This window comes from Serinus canaria, chromosome 4A, assembly GCF_022539315.1.
Source record: "Serinus canaria isolate serCan28SL12 chromosome 4A, serCan2020, whole genome shotgun sequence".
Lineage (NCBI taxonomy): Eukaryota > Metazoa > Chordata > Aves > Passeriformes > Fringillidae > Serinus > Serinus canaria.
Window position 1 is genome coordinate 2309906 of NC_066318.1, and position 26338 is coordinate 2336243.

A 26338-nucleotide genomic window follows, 5' to 3' on the forward strand; every position below is an offset into this window, starting at 1 on the left:
AGGAGAAGGAGCACTTCTGCACCAGAAACAGGAACAGAAACATTGTCATGAAATTGTGATCTTTGCTTAGGGTACATCCTTCCATAACTCTTCCATATGCATACAACCTGCCAGTTTGTCAAATTTGCTCTATCAACATTCTCAGCACATCAATTTCTTCTCTTGATTTATTATGTGTGAGTGCAATGAAAAAAGAGCCTCCTGACATCCTGTCCTCATTCTGACTTTATCAATGGGTGCAACTTTGACAAATGGGACCTGCTGGAGGTGCATGGGCTCCGTGGTTGCCATTGATCTCTCAGATTTCTCACTGATTTTCTTTTACTGTCTTCCTGGCAAGTAAAATTAACCTTGAAGTAAGTGGAAAGGAAGCATCATTCTTTGCTTTTTTAGGGGTTTGTTTGAAATCCCAGTACTTTCACTGCTTATTTAGTAGGCTAAGACAAATCTTTTCTGCAAGGTCAGGTGAAAAAACATGACAGCTCTGAGAGCTTAAAGGTGTAAGCATAAAGGAAGAGCTATTTTTAAGTTGTGGATAACAAAGAATACAATGTCAACACCACTTATTTAATTAAGGCTTTTTATGTTTCCTTTTTCAAAACTCATGTCAGTATTTTTAGCTTATCCAGCAACATTTTTACTCCACCTTTCCCCACCTTGGATTCAAATCAAACATTTATGATATGATTATTTGCATTGTTTGATGACATTACTATCAGTCTTTGGACATAATTTAAATGCATTACATTGCTTTTAGATACAAATTTATCTCACTTGAAGTTACAGTTCTCTCAGTAAAAACCAAGCTGACAGCTTGCATATTTTTAGCAGTTATTATTTTTCAAGTTGTGCATCTGCTGTGGGGAACATCTGCAGATGGAACAGCAAAAACTGCATTCCAAAATGTCACTTGGAAACCAGTCCCAGCAGTCAATAGGTACCAGATAAAATCATGACAGAATAAAAGCTCTGAGGAAGGACTTTGGGGGTTCTGAGTGTGTCCAGGGGCGCTGGTTTGGAATGGGGAAGCAGCAGACCCTTAGCACAGCATTTCAAATAATAGCACAAATTTCCTGGGAAAAAAAGAGGTGATTTTAGACACACCTTAGAAGGAAAATTGATTGAATTTGAAGAAAATAAGGAACACTTGTTCATCCAAATAAGATTCTACACCATGTGAAGAAGGAGGTAAAAAACCCCCAATCAGTTCAGTTTGGGAGGTAATAAACCACTGCTTTCTCAAATAAGATGTGGCATTTTCTCCAGCTATATATAAAGTTTCTGCTTAGACCTCCTGAAGTTTTGTACCTTCATATCCATTCCAATTTAAGTTCTGCTCTTGAGCTGTTTAAGTTACAGCTTTTAGGATAGTTTTGGAACTGCACAGATCACATTTTGTCATAGTCAAATAGGTGGGTTTCTTTAAGATTTCAGTAAAAGCCATCATTGCATGTGGTAGATTAAAATCTATTTTAACACACATCTTCCAAAGCTGAATTGGTAATCAACTGTTTATAAAGTGATTCGTGGCTATGAGTTTCTCTATAATTAAAATTTATTCCAAGAAAATAAAACTGACCATTAAGGACAGCATAGCTCAAATTTCTTAAATATGTATCAACAAAAATCATTAACTAAAGCACTGTTCCCTTCCCCTACAGCATCCAGCCCAGGCCATACATTAATTAATACATTAATTGTTATTAACAATTAATGCATTAACAATTAATACATGTGATTAACAATTAATACATTAATTGTTTGGGTAGAAATGAGATACTGAGAAGAAATAAGGAGAAGCAGCCTTATGCCCACATCTACCTAGATCTAGGATGTAGATATTGATAGCTGGATATATTTTCATCTCTCCAAAGCAGTGTCTCAGTGTCTCATCTTTGAAATTGTGCCTTTACATCATCCCAGGTCCCCTTTCCCTTTAGAAGTTCCAGATAGTGCCAATCAATGGTAATTCATGGGCTCTGCTGGTGACCAACACACAAAAATCAGGATTCTGCAGGATGCCCTGAGCCCCTTTCTCACACTGCCAGAGCCCCCAGAGCAGGAGCTGTGCAGGTATTCCAAATGTCAGTGGATCAAAGTGCACACCCACACCTGAGGACACCAAACACAAATCTGCCTTTTAGACCACAAAATCTCTGTACCTTCCAAGCAGCTCTCTCTCAGCCTGTGGATGTTCCTCTGCCTGGAGAAATTCCATTTTTAGGTGGATCTAAAGCAGGACTCTGCTGAGTGTCACATGGACCTCCAAAATAGCAGAAAAGGAAAGAGAATCTGGCCAATATCAACCCTCAGCAGAACAGGAAAGCACTTTCTACTAAGAGTTTAATGCTTCCCATGGAAAACTTTGGAAATGTAAAAACAATATTCTGAATTTCTTCAGAAAAGTTTGAGCTGTCTTTCTCTCAAACCTCAGGGCTGGATGCTGTCAGTGCTGGACAGAGAGCACCCTGGGGTTTGATGAAATAAGGGTTGGTCACTGAGGAGGAAAGTTAAATAGTAAAGTACCAAAAACAGTTCCATACATGATCATCAATACTCTTATTTTTGCTTTCTTCAACCCATTTTGGTATTCCTGTCCCCAAATTCAATGGTGAAAGACCTAAAGAAACCCTTCTGTTCCATGGGCTTGCTCCTGAATTATATCCCATGACAAGTGACAAAGCAAGTGAGGCTCCAGTGATTCAAACTCAGTCTTGTTCTAATCATAACCAGTTAATGTGTGGTCAACCACTCCATTTTGGGCCATAAATAAATGGTTTTTTGGCACAAGGGTGAGGAAAGCCTCTCAGCATCCTGGGGGCTCTCTGGTCCAGTGCTGCTCAGGGAACCTGCTCAGACAGGAGCTCTGAAATGATGGGCCCTGACCTGCTGCTCTGAGATCCTTATGGAAGTTACACCTGTAGTTTGGAAAAACATGGACAGCAGACAACCTCTATGTACTGTCCTCATCTGATTCCCACCAATCTGCTCCTTGAATGAGGACTGGGACCTCTAAAGGGGTGAAAAAGAGAGAGACCAGCTAAGTCTGCAGAGCCACCGAGTTATTTTATTTGGAGAGTGCATCTCCCAGTGCAGCATTTTCTGATGTTATGGGGTGACCAGCAAGCTGAACCTGTGGAATATGGCCAAGCCAAGGAAGGGAGAACACCTCCAGAGATTTCAGGTTTGGCTTAAATAGGGAGCTGAAGTGAGGGAGCTGAAGTGAGCTCAGTAAGAGCCCATGGGGAGCAGCCTGTGGGTGTTGAGCAGGCAGGGCTGGGGGAGCTGAGCACTTGGGCTGTTCTGATCTATCTGACATCTCTGACCTATCCTGCTGGAATCCTGTGAGGTTCAGGCTCCTCAGCCAGGAGGAACAGGAAGAATTTCCATTCCTTTCAAAGCAAGTGGTGTGGCAGTGATCCAGAGACAGCAGCACACTCTGGGAGGATTTATTTGATTGTTAGATCTTGACAGTCACCAGAAACTTTGTGTGCACCCCATGGACACACGTGTGCACACACAGGCTGACAAAGCACTGAGACCTCCTAAAAAGAAGAATTTTGATATTCAACTACTTCAACTACTTCTCTTAGTAATTTCTGGGCTCCCAGATATTGACTTCTCCATGAGAGCACTGTGCCCAGCATTTATCAGCATTCTGCCACATTACCACATCCCTTCCTGCCAGGTCTGTGGTTCCACAAGTGTGCTGTTGCTGACCTTGTGCTGCTTAAGTATTTCCTAGTTGCCCAAAGGCACTTAGATTTCAATAGTAAATGTAGCATCCATTCACCATTTTTCTCTTCTGCATCTTTTTTTCTAATTACGTGGCTGAAAAATTGCTGACAAACTCTACTTTGGGACAAATTCTAGGACAAATGTTTTCTAATTTCCCACATGAGACAAAATATAATTCTCATTAATTCTAATAGTATCTTTTGATGTTGTAATGCAAACAGTCATGCACAGGGAAGCAGATACTTGGGAGGTGCCTCCTCCCAAAGGCAATCCTTTTAGTGGTGGCTATTTTGGATGTACAGCTATTTTGATAGCTCTTGCTAAAACTTGAAAATTCACATTTTTTTTGGTTCTGGCAGACATATGGAAATAACTATCAGACTAGTTATTGTCTCTGACACACACATGAACACACTCACGTGTTCATGGCTATTTCAGATGCTGTCCCCTCACTGAGGGTTTTCCCTTGAATTCTGCTTTTACCTCCAGTAGCAGATGGCAGCCTTGGCTCCCATTCCAGTGTGACATAAAGCAAAACAGGTGATAATTTCCTGGTGAAAATGGAAGGTATGAGTTATCTTTCATAAACCACTGGTCAAACCAGACTGAGAGGGCTTTTGGCACTGCGAGGGGGGGAAGTTCTGGGTACCCAAACAAACAGTGGGGCACAGGAATGACTGCTCATGGGTCAGGGAAAAGGGGGACTGAGATGGGCCCTGGGCAGAGAAGGAGATAAAGGGGGGAACATCACCACACTGCTTCCCTGTTTGGTAAGGATTCAGTTCCATGAACAATCCCTGATGCCTGAGGTAGAGTTTAGAAATGACAATTCCTAATCCCACATCATGGCCGTCCTTAGTTTTTAAAGCAGAACTCCTCCAATTCTATTTTCACTGAACCTCCAGCATTTTGAAAACAGCTTTCAAAAAAATCTGAAGTTTAACCAAAAACTATTTTAGAAGCATGATAAAGAATGCTGGACAAGTCAGACAGCATTTCAAGTCAGAAAGCTGGACCAACTAGGTTTAGGTGCTTCCGTGCTTGTCTGCAGTACAATTTAATCTCTTTAATGCCTTGGTCTTTCCCCATCAGTGTACATATATATATATATAAATATTTATATATATATACACAGTGTATAATATATATATTGTTCTCCCTATTCTTCTTATTGCCACACTTTCCTTCCTGACACCCCTTGCTTATGTTTAAAAATTGCTGCAAGCCTAAAGAGCTCAATTCCTGCAGTCTGGTCCCAGAATTCCTGCCCTGCCAGCCCTGATATTTCAATGCCTGTGTCCAGCAGGTCTGTCTGGACTCACAGCTCAGTGGGCAGAGCTGGATGTGCTCCTGCTGGATCTGGCAGTTCTAGGGGAGAGCTGGATTCCTTCTGTGTCCTCCTGACTCAAATCTCTTTGAATGTCCTCAGCAGTTGTTTTTCCCTGTTGCTCATGCCTGCCTTGTGATTCATGTGGAACTGCTGCCTCTGTACCAGAGACCTGTTCCCAAACCATCTGTACATTTTTGCAGTTATTTGTTCCCAAAACCAGCACTTTGCACAAGTAAATTCCATCTTGTGTTTATCAGATAATGTCTCCAGCTGGCTGAGCTAACATTCAGTTCTGATTTTACAACCCTGATTTAGTGATTTAATATTCAGTTTTGATCCAATATCCTGCCATACATGGAGCTCTTCTCAGCTTGATCTCCAAATTTAATATAAAATATCAAAGATTTCTCTTCATTTTTTTCAATTAATTTGGAAAACTTAGGAGAAGATTTAGAGGAGCTTCTGTGCTAAGTTCCTTAGGAACCCAGTTTGATTTCCCTCCCTATTTGTCAGCGATAATTTCATGCCATTGATCAGTTATTGCCATTTGCCATTGATCATTTAACAGCATGATTTCCAACCAGTTTCACCCTTGTTCCAAAATGGGTTACTCCAGACAGTCCTGGAGGCAGAACTTGCACTCTCTGATAGAACCCACTGAACAATAACACTCCTGTGTTCAGGGTGTACATGACAACTCTTTCTTTTCTGCTCTCCATAATTTCCAGCGAGAGCTGTTAATGAGGCACTTCGGTTTACCTGGACAGGTTATTCTTGGCAAACTCTCTCTGACTAAAGTTTTATTTCTAAGTGCTTAGAAATAATAATTATATGAATTTTGCACTGCATAATTTGGCAAGAAGTAGCAACAAGGAAAAGAAATTATGTTTGTGTCTTGCTGAGATTTTTTCAGTTTCCATAGCATTTATAACAATTTAATCTCAGCTCCAGCAGCATGTTTTAAAAAGATGATTTTCTGCAAGCCTGCAATGGACAACCTAAATGCTGCCTTGTTACCTCAAGGACAATCAAAAACTGATTTTCCTCTGACAATGATCTTTAGCTAAAGGTCAAAGTATGAGTTGAAACTGGATTGTTTAGGATGTTTGTAGCTGATTTGAGAGGCGTCAGAAGTGACATTATTTTATGGAAATTCACTCACAACTGGTTGAAATAGGGTAGCTGGGGGTAAGCAAGAAAATTTGATATCTAATGTTTGCCAAGTGTGGAAAATCTGTAAAGTTATAGCAAGTGGTATCTGATCCAGGATGAAAATCTAAGAGGAAAATCACCTTTTTTTCCCAGCAGCTGATAATTCCCAAAGAGGAACAGGCCAAGAACAAATGCACTCAACAGTGACCAATGAATTAACTCTGACTAAACAAATGCTGTGACCTCATACAAGAGCTCTTGGTACAGAAATGAGAATCACAATGTCTCAAAGGCACCCTTGGGGTGTATTCCTACTCCCACCTTCTATTATGACATCTGAAGAACTTGAAAAGAAAAAAAAAAGGGGTATTGAAGTGGGTTGAAACAGTTATTAAAGATGAAAGGAATGAGAAGAATTGCATTTTGAATTTAATTTTATACTCACCCTATGGAAGGACTGGATATTTATTAATTTTTTTTCATAGCTAGATAAAAAGGAGGAGAATTTAAGCTGAGAAGGAGCTCTGGATGTCATCAAGTCTAACCCTGTCTACCCACCAAGAAGTCTATAATGAGAAATAATCTGACTTTTTGGAAAACACACACTATTTTACAAGCCTACATTTAACAAGCCTGGCTTTCAAAGATGAATTATTACAGGCAAGGGAAAAAAATGCCATTTAATAGTAATTTAACAATCTAGGACAATTCCAGTCATTTCAAAACAATTTTTTTATGATTCAATTATCTTCTCATTTTCACTCCACAGAGCTCGCTCTCAGCAAAGACAGCTGTTAAATGACTTTTTAAAGAGTTATTACTGTTCTTAAAATCACTTCTTAATGTCTCCAGAAAAAGTTAAGGAGATGATTAAAGGCATGTGCCCAGTGCAGAGCAGTTTTTACAGACCCACTGAGATTATGCAACTGAAAGATCAACAAGAAATGAGATGGTTGGTGAAACACTCTGGGAAAAGGGGGAGAAGGCTTTGTTTGGATTCAAAGTTAGAGCCAGAAAGAAAATTTTCTTTTCACCCTTGGTTTGTGGCTGAATTGTTTACTTTGGAATATTGTAATGAGGAAAACTACTAAAATCATACACATTTAAAAATGAAAGGGATTTGTTTGTTATAATCAAGCAGCTAAATTTGCCCAACTAAACTAGACCAGTTTGGTTTAGCTCCTTTCATTCTGCTAGAATGAAATAATTCCCTGATGTATTTAGGGAATGATCATATCAGGCAATTAAATAAGGCTGTGGCTTTCTTCTTGTGCACCTGTTGGTGTGCAGGGTAAAAGAATTAAAAAAATGAAGCTGAAGAACTGTTGGGATTCACAGAAAGAGCTAAGCACAGGATATAAACATAAAGAAAATAATCTCTAAAACAAAATTTAACCTCTGTGACCTCAGATTCCCCCTCAGTGACTCCATCAACACAAACACCAGCACTGGAAATTCCCACCCTGCTGTGACAGCAAATCTGCTCCCTCACCAACTCTTTCCCTCCTTTTCCAGTAAAAACTCAATTCAAAGCAAATTAAACCAGCTAGAACAAGAGCAGAGAGCCTGGATCTTCACAAAAACTCTGCCCATCCAAGAATTCTTAGCTCAAAACATCTTTGATTTCCTTGTAGTAACTGCTTCCATCCCATGGGACAAGTCAGGATGTTTCACTCAAACCTGTCTGCTGCTCCCAGGGAACAAGAGGATAACTCAAAGTATTTAAAGGAACATCCTGCCTTCATTTCAGGTTTGAGGACATGCTAGGGCATCTAAATGAATACAAAGTGTTTGTCAGGAAATAGGCACTCTATTCTCAGGCTGTTTTACAGGATAAAGAGTTTTCCTCATCCCATTCTCCACTAAAACCCATTCAGGCCAAAGAATCATTTTTAGTGGAAAGGAAAGCAGTGGCTGATGCCTGCTCCTTCCTTCAGTTGTGTTGTACATATTTTGAAAACCTTGGGACAATAATCTAGAAGTCTTACCTGGATATTAACACTTGGTTTAATCAAATTCAAGTGCCCTCAGCCTAAATTTTTGGCTTCATAACTGGGATCTAAAAATCAAGATATGGATTATGTCTCAGATTTGTTCCTGCTTATTTTATTACCTCAGAACCATCACCCAGGCTCTTGGTATCACAGCTCACTCAAGTAAAAGAGAATTTCCTGGGACACAACAGGAACTGAGCAGGCTTTTCAAACATCCAGATTTGCCTGCACACAGCTTTGCAAAGCAGAGTGGAATTAATGTACAGTGTGATAGAGCCATTGTATTTCAGAGTTGCACAGTTTATCTTATTATACTGACATCACAGAAATCAGGCTCTGCTGGGACTTCCCATGCAATAAGTAGAAACCAATATATTTCCAATAAAATGTTTTGAACAGCAAACAAAAGCAACACGTTTGAGAAAGGGGACAGCCACTTTGCCATGCTTCAGTTTACCTGGTGAGTTACAAGTCAAGAGGAAAGGAGACATTCTGAAATGAGCATTTTCAAGCCCTGTTCATTTTAATACAAGCTGGGAAAATGAAGAACCTTTTTGAACAGGGCAAATATACCTTGACTTAAATGGAAATTGTGAGCAAGCCACTAAGAAATCCTAGGAGTTGGAGAAAAGCTATTTTAAGCTATTACATATGGTTTGAGTTGCTAGGGAAACCTCTTTTGCAGGGCTCATTTAGCACAGATGCTCAGGAAAGCTCTGTCTCCATGTCAGACCATTCCAGAACCTGGCAGAGTGGGAGGAAGGAGAGATGCACACACACACACACAGGCAGGCAAAAACACATCAGCAATTCCACCTTAGTCATGGTCAGGGCTTTGGGGGCAGCTCCTTCTTCCCCTCTCTGCCACGACCAGCAGAGCAAAAGCTCTGACTCCAGACTGAGAATGTTTGCTCAGACATTGCCTTCAGTTTGGATCCAGTGGATCTGATGTTTCAGACACTCACCTTTGCAGAGCAGGAGCTCTGCCTTTGTCATGCACCCAGGGAAAAGGCAAAGGAGAGGCTGCCTCTGATGCCACCATTTCTGGCCACCCTTTTGAGCAGGCAGATAAATATTTACATATATAAATATAAAATATTTTGAGCAGACAATAAATATATACTCTGAACATCAACTGGGGTGCTCTGTCACGTTTATAGCGATCATTTAAAGATGAAAATGCTGGTTCTGGGTCATGGTTCTCGTTTCTGCCTCACAAAAGCCACTCCCAAAGGATTCTCTCCAGCTCATCATTCACTTTATGGCAACTTCACCCAAGGGCAGAAGTTCCCTCCTGTTCCCTTCCTTACCCCCAGCATGTCTGAGTGCTGGTGCAGTGGCTTAGGATGGACTCAGACCTTTCTGCCTGAGAGGCCTGGCCCAGTAAATCCCCCAGCACTGCAGTCCCTGGGGCTGTCACAGGGGATTTAGGAGCAGAGCCAGACAAATCCTGGGAAGTTCCAGCCTGGTGGTCCTGCAGGAGCCAGGCTGCTCAGCCAGAACACAACGAGCTGCTGAGCTCAGCCCAGAAAGGACATGGCTGTAAGTCAGGGCTAATTTCCTTTGCCTTAATTTTATTCACTTAAAGGATCCCCAAATCTGCTAAAAAAGAGATGTGGAGTGGCTTGGTGGTATAAAATGCCAATAAAATTGCTTGGGAGGAAGCTCCCATGGGATTTCACAAGACAGGAGAGCCCAACTGTGCCTCTCCCTTCTTTCAAACTGAGCCAAATTACTTCTCAGGTGCTCAAAGTTTCCTTATACTTTTTCACTTAAAGTGAATACAAAGCTGAATTTAACACAATTTAAAAAGTAACAAAGCTAGAACTGGAAGGACAATATTTTATGAATAAATGCAATAAAATTGCTGTGTTATTATTTGTATAACCACATTACAATGTAATTTTGCCTCTCTCCAGCCTAGGGAATTCTTCTGGCACACTAGGAAAAAAACCTGTCATCATCATAATAATATAAGCAATATTTTCCACAGTTCATATCAGTTACACACCTTTAGCCTTTGTTTTCTTTTGGTTTAATGTGCTACATTTATTTAGATTTTGTGCTTTCATTCTGATTCAATTACAGTGAGTGAGGCTGACACAAACCCTGGCTTGCTGGAGCAAGCTATCACTATTATCTGTGCAGATAAATGCCAAGTCACTAATGGCATTGAGAGAGCAGGTTTTGTTAGGCCAGGTTGTCAGAAATCCTGGGAAATACACTTGATACTGCCAGGTTAAAGCAGCCCTGATGCTCTGTCTGTAAAGGTTCTGAAGACAATTCTGTCTCTGTCTCACAAAGGTGCTGTGGGCTCCTGAGCAGAGGTTTCCTCACTAAGGAATTGCTTAAGGTGCTGCCACAACCCCCTTCTTTTCTGAGCTAGAACAGGAGGTGTTCAGTGGATGTTGTTTCTGACATTAGCAACGATAAATAATAAAATATTATAAAATATAAATAATAAATAATAAAATATTATTATAAAATATCTCTCAGGTGTTTAAAAGTGAGAGTCAGTGACCAAAGGTAAGAACAGGAGCTGAAGCACAACAGTCTGCATAATTTATAACATTCAAAGTTCCCTCAGTGAATATGGAAGGGCATTCACAACGTGCTGGTTTGGCTGTACTGACTTGAAAGAAAATGCCCTCAATTGAGCCAGAAATGAATACAGCAGGTTAAGTTCTTTGAACTCCTTTCCAGCCTAGGTTTGAGTTCTATTTTCTGCCACAGAAGCTCAGGAGATGACAACTGGCTTTGCAGAGTATTTTGGTATCAGCATGCCTGTACCCAGGGACACCCAGGAATATTTGGCTTTAACACAGGGAAACTCTCAGGGTGTAATTGCACAATTAAGAGAAGAAGAGAATTGATCACAGATCAATTTATGGGGCTTACAAAACCTTCAAACAGAATAGAAAACTTCAGTCTGCTTCTCATCTGTGATTTCTGCCTGTGAGGCTGCCCAGACCTTTGCACACATCCTCTCTCCCTCATTTCTAATAAATCTGTAATTATGACAGGGCACTCTGGCTAAATAGGTTAAAAATCCCACTTTTTCTCCCCCGTGCAGCAGTGTTTAGCTTTGAAGGAGGTATCCAGCAGAGCAGCTGAATCAGGTCAGGAGATATTTTGGAACAAGCCTGGAGACTTTTACATGACTGGGGGTGTCTCATACAGCAAATTGAAATTTGAAGTTGTGCCTTCATCTTGGGGATCATCTTTCACTTGAAGGAGAAAGCGTGATAAGTCCTGTTATTTGTTAGCTAGGATCCACTAAATGCAGGAAAGGAAAAATGTAAAAAAGGAATGGTCATGAGCAGCCCCAGAATAGTGTCCCCCTGCCTCTGATGAAAAACAAAAAAGAGGTGAGAAGCACGTACGAAGGTATCAGTGGTTTGAGGTTTAATAAATCAAGATATCTGCAGAAATCTCCCAGCAGGATGCGAAGTTGATGAGCTGCAAGGCTCAGGTTGGCAGGGGCAGGGATAATTGCTATTGAGACTGTTACTCTGCCTGTTCAAACTCTGCTCACTGGAGGCACAACCACTTCACTTCTCATTTTTTCTCATACTCACATCTCCCTTTGCTCCTCTCTGCTCCACTTTTCCCAATACCAGTCAAAAGGGACAGCAGAAAGCAGGGTCTTCTTCCCCTCACTCTCTCCCATCAGGAGTCTTTCTGAAAAGTGCTTAATGAAGGAGCAAAATGGAGTTAATTAGTTTCATCTGGCAACAGCTTGCCTTGGAGTGAGAACCAGCTCTTCTCGCCATTGGCCTGTATTTTGTTTTCTGTGTCCTCTAAAGGAAAATGCCACAGGCTCAGATCCAGCATTAAGCCATTATTTTTATTTTCTGCATTCTGACAGCTCCAAATCCTGCTATACCATGCCCTCTGGTCACCTCATTTTTTGTTCTTTAGAAAGATTCTCACTTGCTGCCAGGAAGTTGAGCAGGAAGCACTCAGCCTCCCTGAGTTTCTCCTTCACTTTTAATTTCCCTCCAACACAATCCTGTACCACAAATGTGAGTTTGGAATTCATGCATTGCAGTGACCACTTGGCACTATTATCATATTAATGATGATAATTATTAATTATCATCATTAAGAAGATAATATATAAAATACTCCTATCCTTATACCTGAAAGGTTTCACTCAGTTATTCTTTATTTTATAATGAAAATGAACACAGTGTTAATTCCCCTGGAGGATAAGGTTCTGGAAAGGTGATTTAAACTGGCATTAATGGAAATGATTTGTCTGAGGCACTCACTTCCCCCTGCATATGGACACATTTCTATTAAATAAAACACCCAGGCTGTGCAGGCAGTGTTCTCTCCAGGCTGATTGGATATTGCTACAGCCCCAATTTCTATGCCACAGAAATAAGACTTTTTAGGTAATTTTAAGAATATTTATAGCAAATTTTTATGTTCAGATTAGTTCTGTACCAGGATGAGAACCATTAGAAGATTATTCCATTTCTTAATTATCTGCACAAACCAAACAGTGAGCATAAAACCCTTCTGAAGACACGAGATCTTTCAACAGAGGAAAAATTAGAACAACAATCCAGAGAGTTCACACACTAATCTGCAGAGACTGGAAAGTAATTTTGCAATTCCTCTGTTAAAAATAATAAATATACAATTTCCAAAGGGAAGCAGCTTCCTGAGGAGAGGGTTTGGATTGAGTGATCATGTCCCCCAAAATCCCAGCTGAGAGGAGGCACAAAGGGCTCAGGGCTCTGCACTGGGTGCAGCTCCCATTTCCCACTGGAATCACCCCAACAAATCCCTGAGTTCTATTTCTGGGGGGATTCAAAATATCCTGGCCCAAAAGCATCCTGCTCTGAATCATGATGACATCTGTCTGTACGCTGTCATGTCTGGGGGAGGAACAAAACTCCAGGGAGCTAAAAGTGGTTGGCAGCTCATGAAATGCACATTTGCACTTCTAATCCCAAATGGGAAAAGTTATTTTAACTAACACCAACTGAGACAAGTGGCAGGTTTGTGCTAGCCTTGGCAATAAAAAATTGCTAAAAACAGGCACTTTCTGGAGCTCTAAGCTCTAAAGGAATTGTCAGAGCCTTCAGTTTAGTTGGGAAGTCAGGATTTTCTCCATTATTGAAAACAATTATACTTATTTCTTCATTTGCTGCATGATTTTCTGTCCTTATTATAACCTCATATTAATGCTATGACCTCAGCAGTCACCAGCAATTTCTCACACTCTTTGAGGACAAATCTTTTCACCTATACCCTAAAAACCACAATAAAGAATAAAAAATGAAGAGATGACTGCAGCAGAAATTTCAAGGCAGGGGCTGGCACAGTCACTGAGGTGCTGAAATTTTATCAGCATCAATTAACACAAGCACATCAACTTTATCATCATTATTTTATCTGGGCTCAGAAATGGATTCCAACTTTCTCTCTCTTATTTCCTGAGTGAAATATGTTAATTTCTCAGCCAGCTGCTGGGGTTTGGCTGTGATTTTTGTAGGAACAGAGTTTTTGTCAGCAGCCAGCCCCAGGCCAGGGCCCAGCAGCCAGAGGGGCAGAGCCCCAGGGCTGAGCAGGGGGGAGCTCTCTGGGCAAAGGGGCTGAGCTGCACTTTTAAATACACAACAAATAAAAAGAAAGAAAAGGAAAATGATGATCTGCACTGGAAATATTTCTGCCCAACCCAGCTGAGCTGGTGGAGTGGCAGTTTTGCCTGGGCACAGCTCCAGCACGTCACAGGGAAGGACACCCCAAATCCAAAGCTCTAAAGGACACCCACAGCTGAACTTGGTTAAACTGAATTTCTCCAATATCACAGCCCCTCAAACAGGGACATTCCACAAACACCCAGGAAGTGGTCCCCATAAAAATGTAAATAATTGCCTCATCTACACCAAGAAAATTAAAAGACTCCAATAAATCACCTCATTTTCATCAATATTGTGCTTCTAAGCTCCCTTGTCATCAGGTTTGCTTCTTGGTTTTGGCCCCAGACACACTGAATGAGGCTTAACAAAACACTGAATTTTAAAAAGGATATGGCAAATAAATGGCATTAAGGTGTTATTGCATTCTAATGAAATAATGAGGAAATCTGGATTTATCCTTTATATACTGATTATTGAAGAGTGCTCTGCTGATTAGTGTGAAGAGTTCTCCATTATGACAGAAAATAAATTTAACATAATTCAGAAATTTAAAGAACTGTAGGCCTGGAATGAATCACAAAACTCATTCTGATTACAGAAAAGATGAAATTGTACCTCCACACACCATTTTTGAGTCCCAGCTTTCTTAGGATCCAGAAAAACCTTGCTGTTACCCGTCATTTCCTCCCCTGGGTTTCATTCAGGTATTTATTTGAAAAGAGGTGTAAGCAGCTCTTTGAAAAGTAAAAAATTCCCCAAAGTTTAATGAGAAAAGGGCAAAGATGCCTCCCTGAATTTAAATTCTGTTCCCTCTCTGAATTTAAATTCTCTTCCCAGAAACCTTTTTTCTTGCTATGATAATAGCAAGAAAAAAATACAATATGCCATAATTACCCATAATAATATTAATAACAATTAAAATCTCTTTCTAGCACATGATTTCCTGCAATAAAATCATGGAGCAGCATCAGGAGCAGGATTTACCAGGAATTCTCTCAGCAGCTCGTCTGCCTTTGGAAGTGAACCCCTGACAGATTTCAAGGGTGGCTAAGCAAGTTATTCCCATCTCTTGTATTTATTTCACTCAGAACCTGCCACCCCGGCTCAGTTTGGAAAATGTCATGTGAAATGGTGTCAGAAGTCACCCAGAAGGCGAGATGACTTCTGACAATCCATGTTTTTCTCCCAGTAAGCTTCGGTACCTTGGGAAAAAAAGAATAGAATTCAATGTTCTGACATGATTCATTGTGACCAGCCACGCTGGTATTTATGTCCCTCTGACCATCCAGACACTTCATGCTTTTTGATTATTTGTTCAAGTTTTCAGTGTCTATTTTCTGTTCCAAACTTCCACGTTTCTCTTAAAATGGAGCATGTTTTGAGTATCCTTCACAAATCCTTACAGGAAAACTCTGGAATGATTTCACATGGTTCTCTACCTGAAATGAAATTCATACAACTCAGTGACTTCAGAATAATTTAAATACAGATTTATGTCTCCAGGCTAATCCAGGTTTTAAGCCATTATTAAGAATGCTAATTACAGCTCCTCATCCCAGTGCACACCAGCACAAAGACAACAGGAAACAATTTGGGTTCCTGATCCTTCAGACCAAACCATGGATTTTTTTCCTCCCTGACAGATGCACTTTGGGAAACTTTCATTCCTGAATACTCAGCTTTTGTTTGTCCAAACTTGTGCACATTTTACAGGAATAATCTTTGTGCTGCACCCTCAGCATCCCTGCCAGGATTCCACCCCAGACTCCAGGGGATTTTCCTGACTCCTTCCTCGGGCATATTTTGCTCTCTGACTTTAGTGCATCATAACCCAGGGCTACACTCTGAAGGTCAATATTTGAGTCTGACAGTCATACACCAAGGAAAATATATCAATATTTATCTTGGAATTTAATTTTCCCCTCCATTATATATCTACCATTTCGATTCAGCTGCTGAAGATAAACCAGAAATTATATTATTAATTTTAATGGAGGACTTGCCTTTGCTTCCAGTATTTTTCAGTCTCTGAAGACCTTTGCCTTTGAAATAATTAATTATATTAGTGGTATTTATGGTGCAGTTAAATGTGACTCCACTAAACTTCTGAAGAAAGGACCCATGACTAAGTGAAATAATTAGACTTTCACTCCCTTGGAAATGATTCTCTAACCAAAAATAAATACATGCTAGGGGGAATTATTTATTTCCCACAACCAGAACTGTGATTAACAATTGGGATGGCTGAGTATTATTGGAGGTTTGCTCTGCAAACACCAAGGCTGAGTGCAATGTCCTCAGACACAACACCTAGAGTGCATAGAGTGAATCTGAAACAATAATTTTGTCAAAAAAAATTTCTGAAAAACGTTAAATGATGCTTAAGAGGTAAATAACAAAACATGGCAGAGTTTGAATTTGGCACCCAGTAGCTGATACACAACTAATGAGCATGTAATCCAATTTTGCAGCTTTGTCATTGTCTATGAAGCATTGAAAGAAAACAAATAAGAAAGTGGAGTCATTAAACACACTGAGACAAATTCATTTCTGTAAGTCAAAAATGACAAGGGAAACCCATTTGGGGTGAACTTGGTTTTCCCCTTTTTCTTTAAAACAAAACTAAGCCAAGCTAAAATGGATTTGAAATTGTAATAAAGACAGAAGCATTTTGCTTCTGGAAAACTGCTGTGTCTCAATGCAATATTACATTATAATTTGGTTTTTAATTATTTCCCTTGACTTCTATGAGCTGTATAATGAGGTATGATCTCTGAAAATGAATGACCTAACATCTCTATTTTCTGATACCAATTCAACCTGACTTACCCTTTTTTATTTCTCTGTTTTCTGAACTAGATGTTAAATTGTGGATGTAATCCAATATTCTGCTAAATTTGATATGCTAATTTTGTGAAGAGACCTTATCTCTCCTAATCATTTATGAATTTGCATTAAGAATATCAAAGACAACCAGGAAATTTAGTCAACAGCTGTCATTATTTCTCAGTTGGGCTTGGAAACATAAAAAACAGGTGCAATACTTTCTAAAAATGATATTAAACTGAGAAAATGTTTTTCTAAATAATCTTTAGCTAAAGTAGTGCTAAATTGCAGCATTTTCAAGCTATGTGATTTACATTTATATCAACAAATGCATTATTATTTACTAAAAAGATGAATAGAAAACTAAAGATTTTTCTAAGGAAATGCCTGAAAGGTGTTTCAATCTATATCAAAACCCATATTTAAAGGCTGTAAGGAATGATGTTTTGAAAAAACAATATGGGTTTTCTATAACTGGGAAAGCTAACAGAGTTCTGGAGTGGGAGGAATGTATTTATATTGTACCTTTCTGTGAAAGGCAGAGGAATTAATTTTCCTCTCCATTATTTTCCCTCAGATGCTAAAGGCCATGTACAGGTTCCATGAGCTTTTAATTTGGAAATTTCTCTAGAATTATTCTCACTAAATTGTCCTCAGATTCATTACTATTGACTCAGGACAAAGTAAGCAGAAATCAGAAACAAGACCTAAAGATGGAATCTCCAATATTTCATGCCAAGAGGGGTTTTAGCTGTCAGCATCACAGGAAAATAGGGTTTTTTAAAGGATTCTGTTTGTGAGTGCCCAGGGGGCTGCATTTATCCCATCAGGGCTGTGCAATGCACTCAGAACTGATGGAAGCAGACAAATCCTACACACCAAACTGCTGGGGGGAAGCACCCCCTAAACTTCCAGACAGCAAAGAGAACAAGTGGGAGGAAGGCATGGTAAGACCAGGACTGTGGGACTTTAAACATTTCTGTGCTGCCTTTTGAATAAAATTCAACATCATCAGCGTTCCTAATGGATTTTTAACCCTGCCCCTGTCCCTGGCAGGCTGTCCAGCACCAGCAGCTCCTTGGGGATGAGCAGCCATGGCTCTGATGAGTATTTCCAGTCCTCCAACCATGCAGAGCAAACCTTCAGGAAGATGGAGAGTTACCTGCAGCAGCAGCAGCTCTGTGACGTGCTGCTCATCGCTGGGGACCAAAGGATCCCAGCCCACAGGTACAGCTCCCACTGCCCTCCTGCCTCAGTGCCCAAAAACTGCCTCAATTTAGGGATGGCCTGGTTGTGAATGGAGAGTTACTCTAATCCAGCTAACCACAGGATCAGCCTTGCATATCTGTTATTGTCAACACAATGAAATTCAAACACAAACCACTGTCCACCCTCTCTTCTTGCTGCTGTCAAACCACAGCAAGATCAGAGAAGAAAATTTGCCCAGAGAAGCACTCTGGGAGAAAATTAGATTACTAATTACTCTTTTAACTTCACTGCTCACTGCTGCAAGATTTGACTCCTGTGCTAATTGTTTCTGTTATACACACAATTCATGACACAATAAAGGTGGATTTTCTGCCTGCTGCTGAGATGATGAGGTAATTTGCTGTCCTGCTGATGCTGTGTGAGGGCTGCCCTAGAACAGAGGCTAGATGGAGCTGAAGAATAAAGCAGGGATTCATCAGGGGGCCCCAATGGATCCACCTTGGGCAGCACCAGAGCCCAGCCAGGGCTGCCCCCAAGATGACCCAAAACGGCCCCAAAATGCCCGGCCGGGCACGGGGTCTCTCCCTGGGATCAGTTCTGCTCCATTCCCACCTTGCAGTTCATTGTCCCAGCCCAGCTTTAGCCCAGGCACTCCCACCCTGCTTGTTTTTCTCTCTCCAGCCCACGGGGTTTGTGCTCCTGGGCTGAGATTGGGATCATTTGTCCTTGGTGCCCAGCTGGAGCAGGAATTGTTTTGTCTCCCTGCTCTGGGCACAGAGCTCACCATGCCCTGATGTGAACCCAGACCCACTCACTAAAGCAGCACAGAGTGTGAAAAATAGAAAAGCCAAACCTGAGGCACCTGTGCTCCCCCTGCCTCCCCTGCAGGCTGGTTCTCAGTGCAGTCTCTGATTACTTTGCTGCCATGTTCACCAACGATGTGAGGGAGGCGAAGCAGGAGGAGATCAAGATGGAGGGAGTGGATCCCGAGGCGCTGAAGGCTCTGGTGCACTACGCCTACACAGGTAACTCCAGCTGCTCCCAGGAATTCATAGCTAGCTCTGTTCATTGAGATAGGAATTTCATACTAAAGTTCTGCTTATAGAAATTTTTTTTCTATTTTTCTTCATTAATATATGAATTTTCAAACATAAGTTCTGCTTATAGAGATTCATATCTATTTTTGTTCATTAATATATAAATTTTTAGACTAAAGTTTGTTTTATAGAAATTTATATATATTTTTTCATTATTATATGAATTTTCATTCTAAAGTTCAGTTTATAGAAATTTATATCTATTTTTGTACATTAATATATAAATTTTCAGACTAAAGTTTGGTTTATAGAAATTTATATTTTTTTTCATTAATATATGAATTTTCAGACTAAAGTTCGGTTTATAGAAATTTATATATATTTTTGTTCTTATATTTTTTTTCTATTAATATATGAATTTTCATACTAAAGTTCAGCATATAAAATTATATATATTTATAATGGACAAATTATTGTATATTATATTATTATATTATTATAATATATATAATATACAAATTTCTTACTAAAGTTCTGTTTATAGAAATTTTTACATATTTTTGTTCATTATTATGTAAATTTTCATACTCTGGGTTGGAAGGGAGTTTTAAAAAACACTCATCTCCAACGCCTTCCACAAGACCAGGTTACTCAGAGTCTTGTTTTGGGAACAGTTTTTTCCCTAATCACAATTTTCTTTTTGTGTTTTTTTACAATCCAGATCGGATCTGAAGCTGTCAATGTTCCAATAAAAACATCCCAATCCTTGTATTCAAAATCCACCAAATCCTGGTAAAATATCTGTTTAAATAATTTTTCAGCTAGAAAGGAAAAAATGGATTTTTGAACCACAGGACATTTGAGAGAAAAGCCAAAGAGCAACAAGGTTTTAAATAATGAAAACACAAGGGAAATGACTTAAAACTTTCTCTTTTTTTTTCTTTTTTTGTCCTACATGAAAACTGCCCAGGTATCCTTGAGTTAAAAGAAGACACCATTGAGAGTTTGCTGGCTGCTGCCTGCCTGCTGCAGCTCTCCCAGGTGGTGGAGGTGTGCTGCAATTTCCTGATGAAGCAGCTGCACCCCTCCAACTGCCTGGGGATCCGCTCCTTCGGGGACGCCCAGGGCTGCTCCGAGCTCCTGAAGGTGGCCCACACCTACACCATGGTAAGGTGCACAGCTGAGCAGGCACAGCTACTCACAGAAACGTTCCCTTCTCTCGTTCCCCACTCCAGAGTTTGGCCCTGTACGAGGGCAGCCTCTGTGAACTTGGATTTGCAATACCAGTGGTACCTGCTCCTGCCAAAAAATGCAATAATAGGGCCTTAACATGAACTTTGATTTGCAGTACCAGTGAATTTGAATTTGCAGTATCAGTGGACTTGGATTTGCAGTACCAGTGGTACCTGCTCCTGCCAAAAAATGCAGTAATAGGGCCTTAACATGAACGTGGATTTGCAGTACCAGTGGTACCTGCTCCTGCCAAAAAATGTAATAACAGGGCCTTAACATGAACTTGGATTTGCAGTACCAGTGGACTTGGATTTGCAGTACCAGTGGACTTGGATTTGCAGAACCAGTGGTACCTGCTCCTGCAAAAAATGCAATAATAGGGCCTTAACATGAATTTGGATTTGCAGTACCAGTGGACTTGGATTTGCAGTACCAGTGGTACCTGCTCCTGCCAAAAAATCCAATAATAGGGCCTTAACGTGGCTCCTGTCTAGGGACAAACAGCACTTTGTCCCATCCTCAGGCCTTTGATTCCACACTGAGAAAATTCTAAAGCTGATTTTAAGGTGAGACTCTCACAAAAAGAGTCAAAATAAAGAATGTATTGGGAAGATTTGGAAGGCTAAAAAAGAAGCACGTCCCTGACTGGAACATAATCCTCCTCTGGCTCAAAGCAAGAAATGAATATTCAGAGCATGGGAAACAGAGAAGTGAGATAGCTTGCTCTGAAACCAAATTGAGGGATAAATATTCAGGGCAACAAGATGTGCTATCACAGCTTAAAACACACAAGAAGAATGGCAACAGCTACAGCTAAATAGATATAAAAAGAACGACTTGTTAGGAGACCCACGGCAGCTTTCTGCTTGGAATGTTAGGGGAGGATGTCAGAGCCAGGGCAGAGGCCTCATAATGCTGAGAACTCTCCAGCACGGCATTGTGCCTGTCCTCCTGCTGAAGGCTTTCTTGTGCTCCTCCCTGTCACAGCAATCAGCTCTGTTCAGCAGCAGTTGCACCCGCTTTACATTTCAAAGTTTGAAATGGGGCATTTAAGAGAGAGGTTTGCTCAGCCTGTATAAAACAGTGCTGTTCTTGCTGCTCCAAAGCTTTTTCTACTCATCCAAATTCAGGAAATCCCCCTCTGCTGTTGTCTCTTTCCTCCCCCCAGTGTGAGAACGTGGGGTTAAAATTGTGGTTCAGATTTCTGCAAAACTGAAATAAAATCTTACGGTTGGATTTATGATTTTATGACAGAAAGAGATGATGAGACAATAAACAACAAAGAGATTATGACAATATTTTTTGTTAATAGTTTTCTTAACCATTGGAATCCTCGGTCTTTCCCAGGAGTTAATCCTTCATTATTATTTTTGTAACCACGTGTCACAGATTTGAGAGTTGAGACATTAAGAACTTCCCAAAATGAAGGATAATGATGACTCTGTGCCACTCAGCAGCATTGGGCATAAGTTTTATATTATTTTCCTTGAAAACAACTTCTACCACCTCTAGAACCACCTCCTGTTCTTGCATGGAACAGACTGAAAATGCTGCCATGGAACAGGACCAGGACCACAAACCCACCCAGCATGTCTGGTACTGACAGCTGGGAAAGAGAAGAGGAAACCTGCACCTCTGAAATAGAAATGTGTCTCAAACCCTTGCAGTGAGATTCCAAAAAGCCTTTGGAGAGCAGGAGATCATCCCAATGCATAAACACAATAAACTTTGTGGAGGGGGATAAGTAAAACACTCGGGTTTGTTTCATGTTGGTGGAAATGTGGAACTCAGGGGAAAGGCTGGAGAGTTGTCCTGTAAATACAGAGCCCATCCCATTTTCATACTGCTGTAAACACCAGATCCATTCAATAAAACCAGACACAATGGGCACCTTCCCCTGCAATGTTTTGGCCACTGGGCAGAGCATTAACAATTTCCTGCCTGGTATCTTTTGGTGCAGATAGAGCTCGTTCTGATAAACAGCCTGGGCTATATTTGTAACTAGAAGTGGACTGGCCTTCCTGTCCCTGCTTCTGAATGTCACAAATATTAAAGCAGGATGTGCATAACAGACCAAAGTTGACATCTCCTTTAATCACTGATACTTCTGTATTTGCATCCTGGCTACACTTGAAAAGAGTTACAGAAAGTGAAGAAACTGCTGAAAACAAACAATAAAATATCAGTTACTAACATTTTCTTCAGCTGCCCTATTTCAATCTGGCTCCTAAAGAAGATATATTATTCTAGGTACAGAAATAGAAATTCTAGTTCAAATGCAGTCATGAATTCCTATGTGCATCTCTTTGCAAGTAACATAATGCCCTCCCTCTCTTCACCAAATTTCTTTTTTGCTTTGGAATTTGATAGGGAATGAGATAATATATATATTTATATCCTAGATATTGATATCGACTCTGATATTGTTGTAGCTCAACCACACAATATTTTTTAATGAAAAACGATTCTATTAAAGACTCTAGGTACTTAACACATGTGGTCACTTCTGGAGTAGGGGAGTTTGATCACAGCAGTGGCTAAAAGGCTGAGAAGCCTCCATTGGGATTTATCCAGCTGTGTGTTGCCCAAACAGTGCTGTCAGTTGGAAAAGTGAGCTGGATTTCCTTTGCTGGATTTCCTTGCCCTAAGAGCACGGTCACACAGCCAACAGCTGGCACAGCTCGCTGCAAAGGCATTGGGAGGTTTTGGTTTATTTGGCTCAAACCCTTTGAATCTGCAAAGGAAGGGACACATTTCATTTGAGTGCCCACTTGGCACTTCTAAAACGCACATTTTCTCTTCAAACAGTATTGCTATCAAGCCACAGTGCTAAGATCACACTGATGAACAAAAGTGCCAGTGGCAAATCCCTAAGCCAGGACAAAGACATCTGCAGCATGGTGGTGTGAAGATGTGCATTATTCCTCGGTTCTGCAAGAGCAGGGCAGCAAAAAGCAACCAAAATCTCCCTTAAAAAAATCTACCAAAAAATCCCTACCAAAATCTCCCTTAAATGGCAGAAGGCCATCCAGTGGTCTTTAGAACAGCATTTCCCTGAATGAAATATTCACAAAGCCTCCTTTATCTAAGAAAAAGCTATTTCTACCTGTGGAAATCACCAGCGCATTGAAATCTCCTTTTATTTTTAGGAGCACTTCATAGAAGTAATAAAAAACCAGGAATTTCTTTTGCTCCCAGCTAATGAAATTGCCAAGCTCTTGTCTAGCGACGACATCAACGTGCCAGATGAAGAGGCAATTTTCCAGGCCCTGATGATGTGGGTGAGGCACGACCTGCAAAGGCGCCAGCAGGACCTGGGCATGCTCCTCTCCTACATCAGACTGCCCCTGCTGCCACCCCAGGTAGGAACAGGAAGGGTTAACAGGGAGCTCTGCCTCTCCTGGGCACCCTGAGAGGAGAGCTTTGTGGAAAGGTTCTGCTTGGGACTGGGGATTATTGGTATTTTTTCACCCTTTTAAATTTTTTGGATGATATAGTTTATATCTTTGTTTTTGAGCACAGATGGAAAGAAATTCCCCGGTGCCAGTGTGATTACCAGGCTCAGAATCACCCCTAAAAAATGCCAGTCTATTCCAGAAGCCAAGTGTTCCAATGCTGGGTTGTAATAGCTCTCCTCTAACAGCACAGCAATTTAGATAACATGCAAAGATATTCCCTTAGATTTATCAAACTGCAGGGCAGATAAGCCACCATGCTTCTTTCTTGATTGCCATAAAAAGCAGATAAATACAGAATGGCCTAAATTATTGCTGACAACTCTGAGCTCTGACATTACTTGTCCCTTAATTCTGAAAGAGACAATTCATCCATCAAGTTCCAGAGCTGGACATTCTGTTTTACAGGAAGGTGACACTGCTGTGTCTGTGTCATAGAGGAATATTTACATTTCCTCAGAACTGCATATAGAATATTGAGCCTGTCTGTCAGGACACTTTATGAATCTGCATGATTGAGGCTGCAAATATTCTGCCTTGAATAACATCTAAAACTACCATACACACCTTATTTTAAATAAATTTACTATCTTCTAAAACACACAGAGATGTCCAGTACTCTGTGGTAGATTTATTTACTCTCATAAGGGGTTTTGTATAGAGAGTGCAGCACTACAAATTTCTGATTTGAGCCTTTTGTAAAAGTTAAAAGAAAGAGGTAGGAAAAAATTAACCAAAGCCTTCACACTCCTAGAGTTTTCCCCTCCACCTTGATACAGCTTTGCTTGCATTAAAGCAGAGTCCCCAGCAAAGCACAAGTGAGTGCTGAGCTCAAAATGAGCATTTGTAACTACAAACACTTTAATTATGCAAGTACGTGCAATTTTAATGAATTAGCTCTATATCAAGATGGTTTCCCCCCCCATTTCTCAGCTCCTGGCTGATCTAGAAAACAGCCCAATGTTTGCAGATGACCTTGAGTGTCAGAAACTCCTGATGGAGGCCATGAAGTACCACCTGCTGCCAGAGAGACGCTCCATGATGCAGAGCCCTCGCACCAAGCCCAGGAAATCCACAGTGGGTGCCCTTTATGCTGTGGGGGGCATGGATGCCACTAAAGGTAAGCCCACGAGTTAATTTGGATTAATTCCTTGTATTGCAGACACCCAGGGAATAGATGGCATTTAGGTAATTATTTCCCATAGGAAAATGTAAATTTTGGGCTAAAAAAGAAGAAAAAGCAAATTACAGAAAAGAATCCCATGTGTCAGAAGAGCTTTCTTCTTGCAAGAATCATATTTGTAAACAATACACTTATATTTAGGTGCAGACTAAAGAAGTTTGAGTCAGATGGTGATTTTTAAAATTAAACCTAGTATGAATTTTTGGGAAAAACAGTTGAACTTAAAAATCAGAAGAAAAAGTAAATGTTTGAAATGTTTAGGATTCTTTTAATATTGAACCTTGTAGTCTATATCCTGACAAAGTAAGAAAGCTTAGATTTCAGAGAAGCAGAAAAACAAAACCAAAAAGCATCCCTGTACTAGAGAGAACTCTTACCTAATGCTTATAAATCCTTATCAGAACATTCCAGGTGGAAAGATTTGTATTTTTTATGAACACAGCCTTTCTTCAGGACTTCAAACACAGGTTTTGGTTTTTTGTTTTTCAGATCTGTAGTCAAAAATTAATTATTATAAATATATTCCAGATTCTATTATTTGATTTTCACTACTGCAATCAGGTTACAGCTTTAAGCATTGCACTATTCTATTCAGGAGGCAGAATATTAAATCATTTTCTGCAGGAACCTCAGCTTCAAACCCACAGCTTGGAGCCAGAGAACTCTAATTAGTTTAAAGTCTAGCTCCTTGCAGCACAGAATTACTTTTAGCTGTGTGAGTTCACTTTTAATAGAATCACAAAGAAGATAATCCATTTCATGGTTTACAAAAAGCTGCTGACGACTGATTTTTCCCCACATGAGGGACCTTGCAGAGTTACCTCCCCATCTCTGTGCAATCAAATCAGGTGCAGGAGACACATCCATCCCCAGCACAGCATGAAAACACTCATTCCTAGCCCAATTTAGCAAACTGGAGTTAATCTGGTGCAATTAAGCAAATTCACTAGCAATACTGAGTATTTATGAATTATATCAGAAAACCAGGTAATCTTTAAAGTATCTTCCCCTAAAATGAAACTACAATTTTCCAATCTTTTTTTCCTAGTAAAGGTTATGCAAAGAAAGGGTCGTTTCAGTCAACATCTGCACTTCCTCTTGGTGCCTCTCTTGCTTCTCACCTTGGAGTGAAGCCAGTTGTTTGAACTTTTGCCTTTTGATGGGTAAGAAGAACAGCACTTCTGCTCCTCCTGCTGTCCTCCCCAGCTCTGACTCAGATTTGCAGCCTGGGCTGGGTTGGGAGATGAAGGAGGAGCAGGAAGAGCCCAGGATGCTCTGGAGAACAGCTCTGAGAAGGGAATATCTCCCACCCCTGGCAGTAACACACTGCCTGTGATGGAGACAGACACAGGCAAGGCCAGCTTTGCCTTTGTGCTTATCTCAGGTGGGATACCAGGACAAACCTCAAATTCCAACCATCAAAAGAAGATCAAAGAGGTGCTTTTGGGCTGGAATTTTGAAGAACAGGAATGTGCCTGAATCACGTTAGGTTTTGTGACTTTCAAATCTTGGAGCTTCTGTAAA

At 40.5% G+C, this 26338-nt stretch overlaps 1 protein-coding gene across 2 annotated transcripts in view; it reads left to right on the plus strand.

The window, feature by feature from the left end:
- The window catches only part of KLHL4 (kelch like family member 4), a 76361-nt gene that overhangs the window by 38781 nt on the left and 11242 nt on the right, over positions 1-26338 (plus strand). For both annotated transcript variants that reach the window (XM_018914437.3, XM_009090432.4), the window contains exons 2-6: positions 17754-17924; positions 18795-18931; positions 19914-20110; positions 23326-23538; positions 24565-24751. In XM_018914437.3, coding sequence (XP_018769982.1) covers positions 17782-17924; positions 18795-18931; positions 19914-20110; positions 23326-23538; positions 24565-24751 — 877 coding nt within the window. In that variant the 5' untranslated portion in view covers positions 17754-17781. The remainder of the gene's footprint in view (positions 1-17753; positions 17925-18794; positions 18932-19913; positions 20111-23325; positions 23539-24564; positions 24752-26338) is intronic.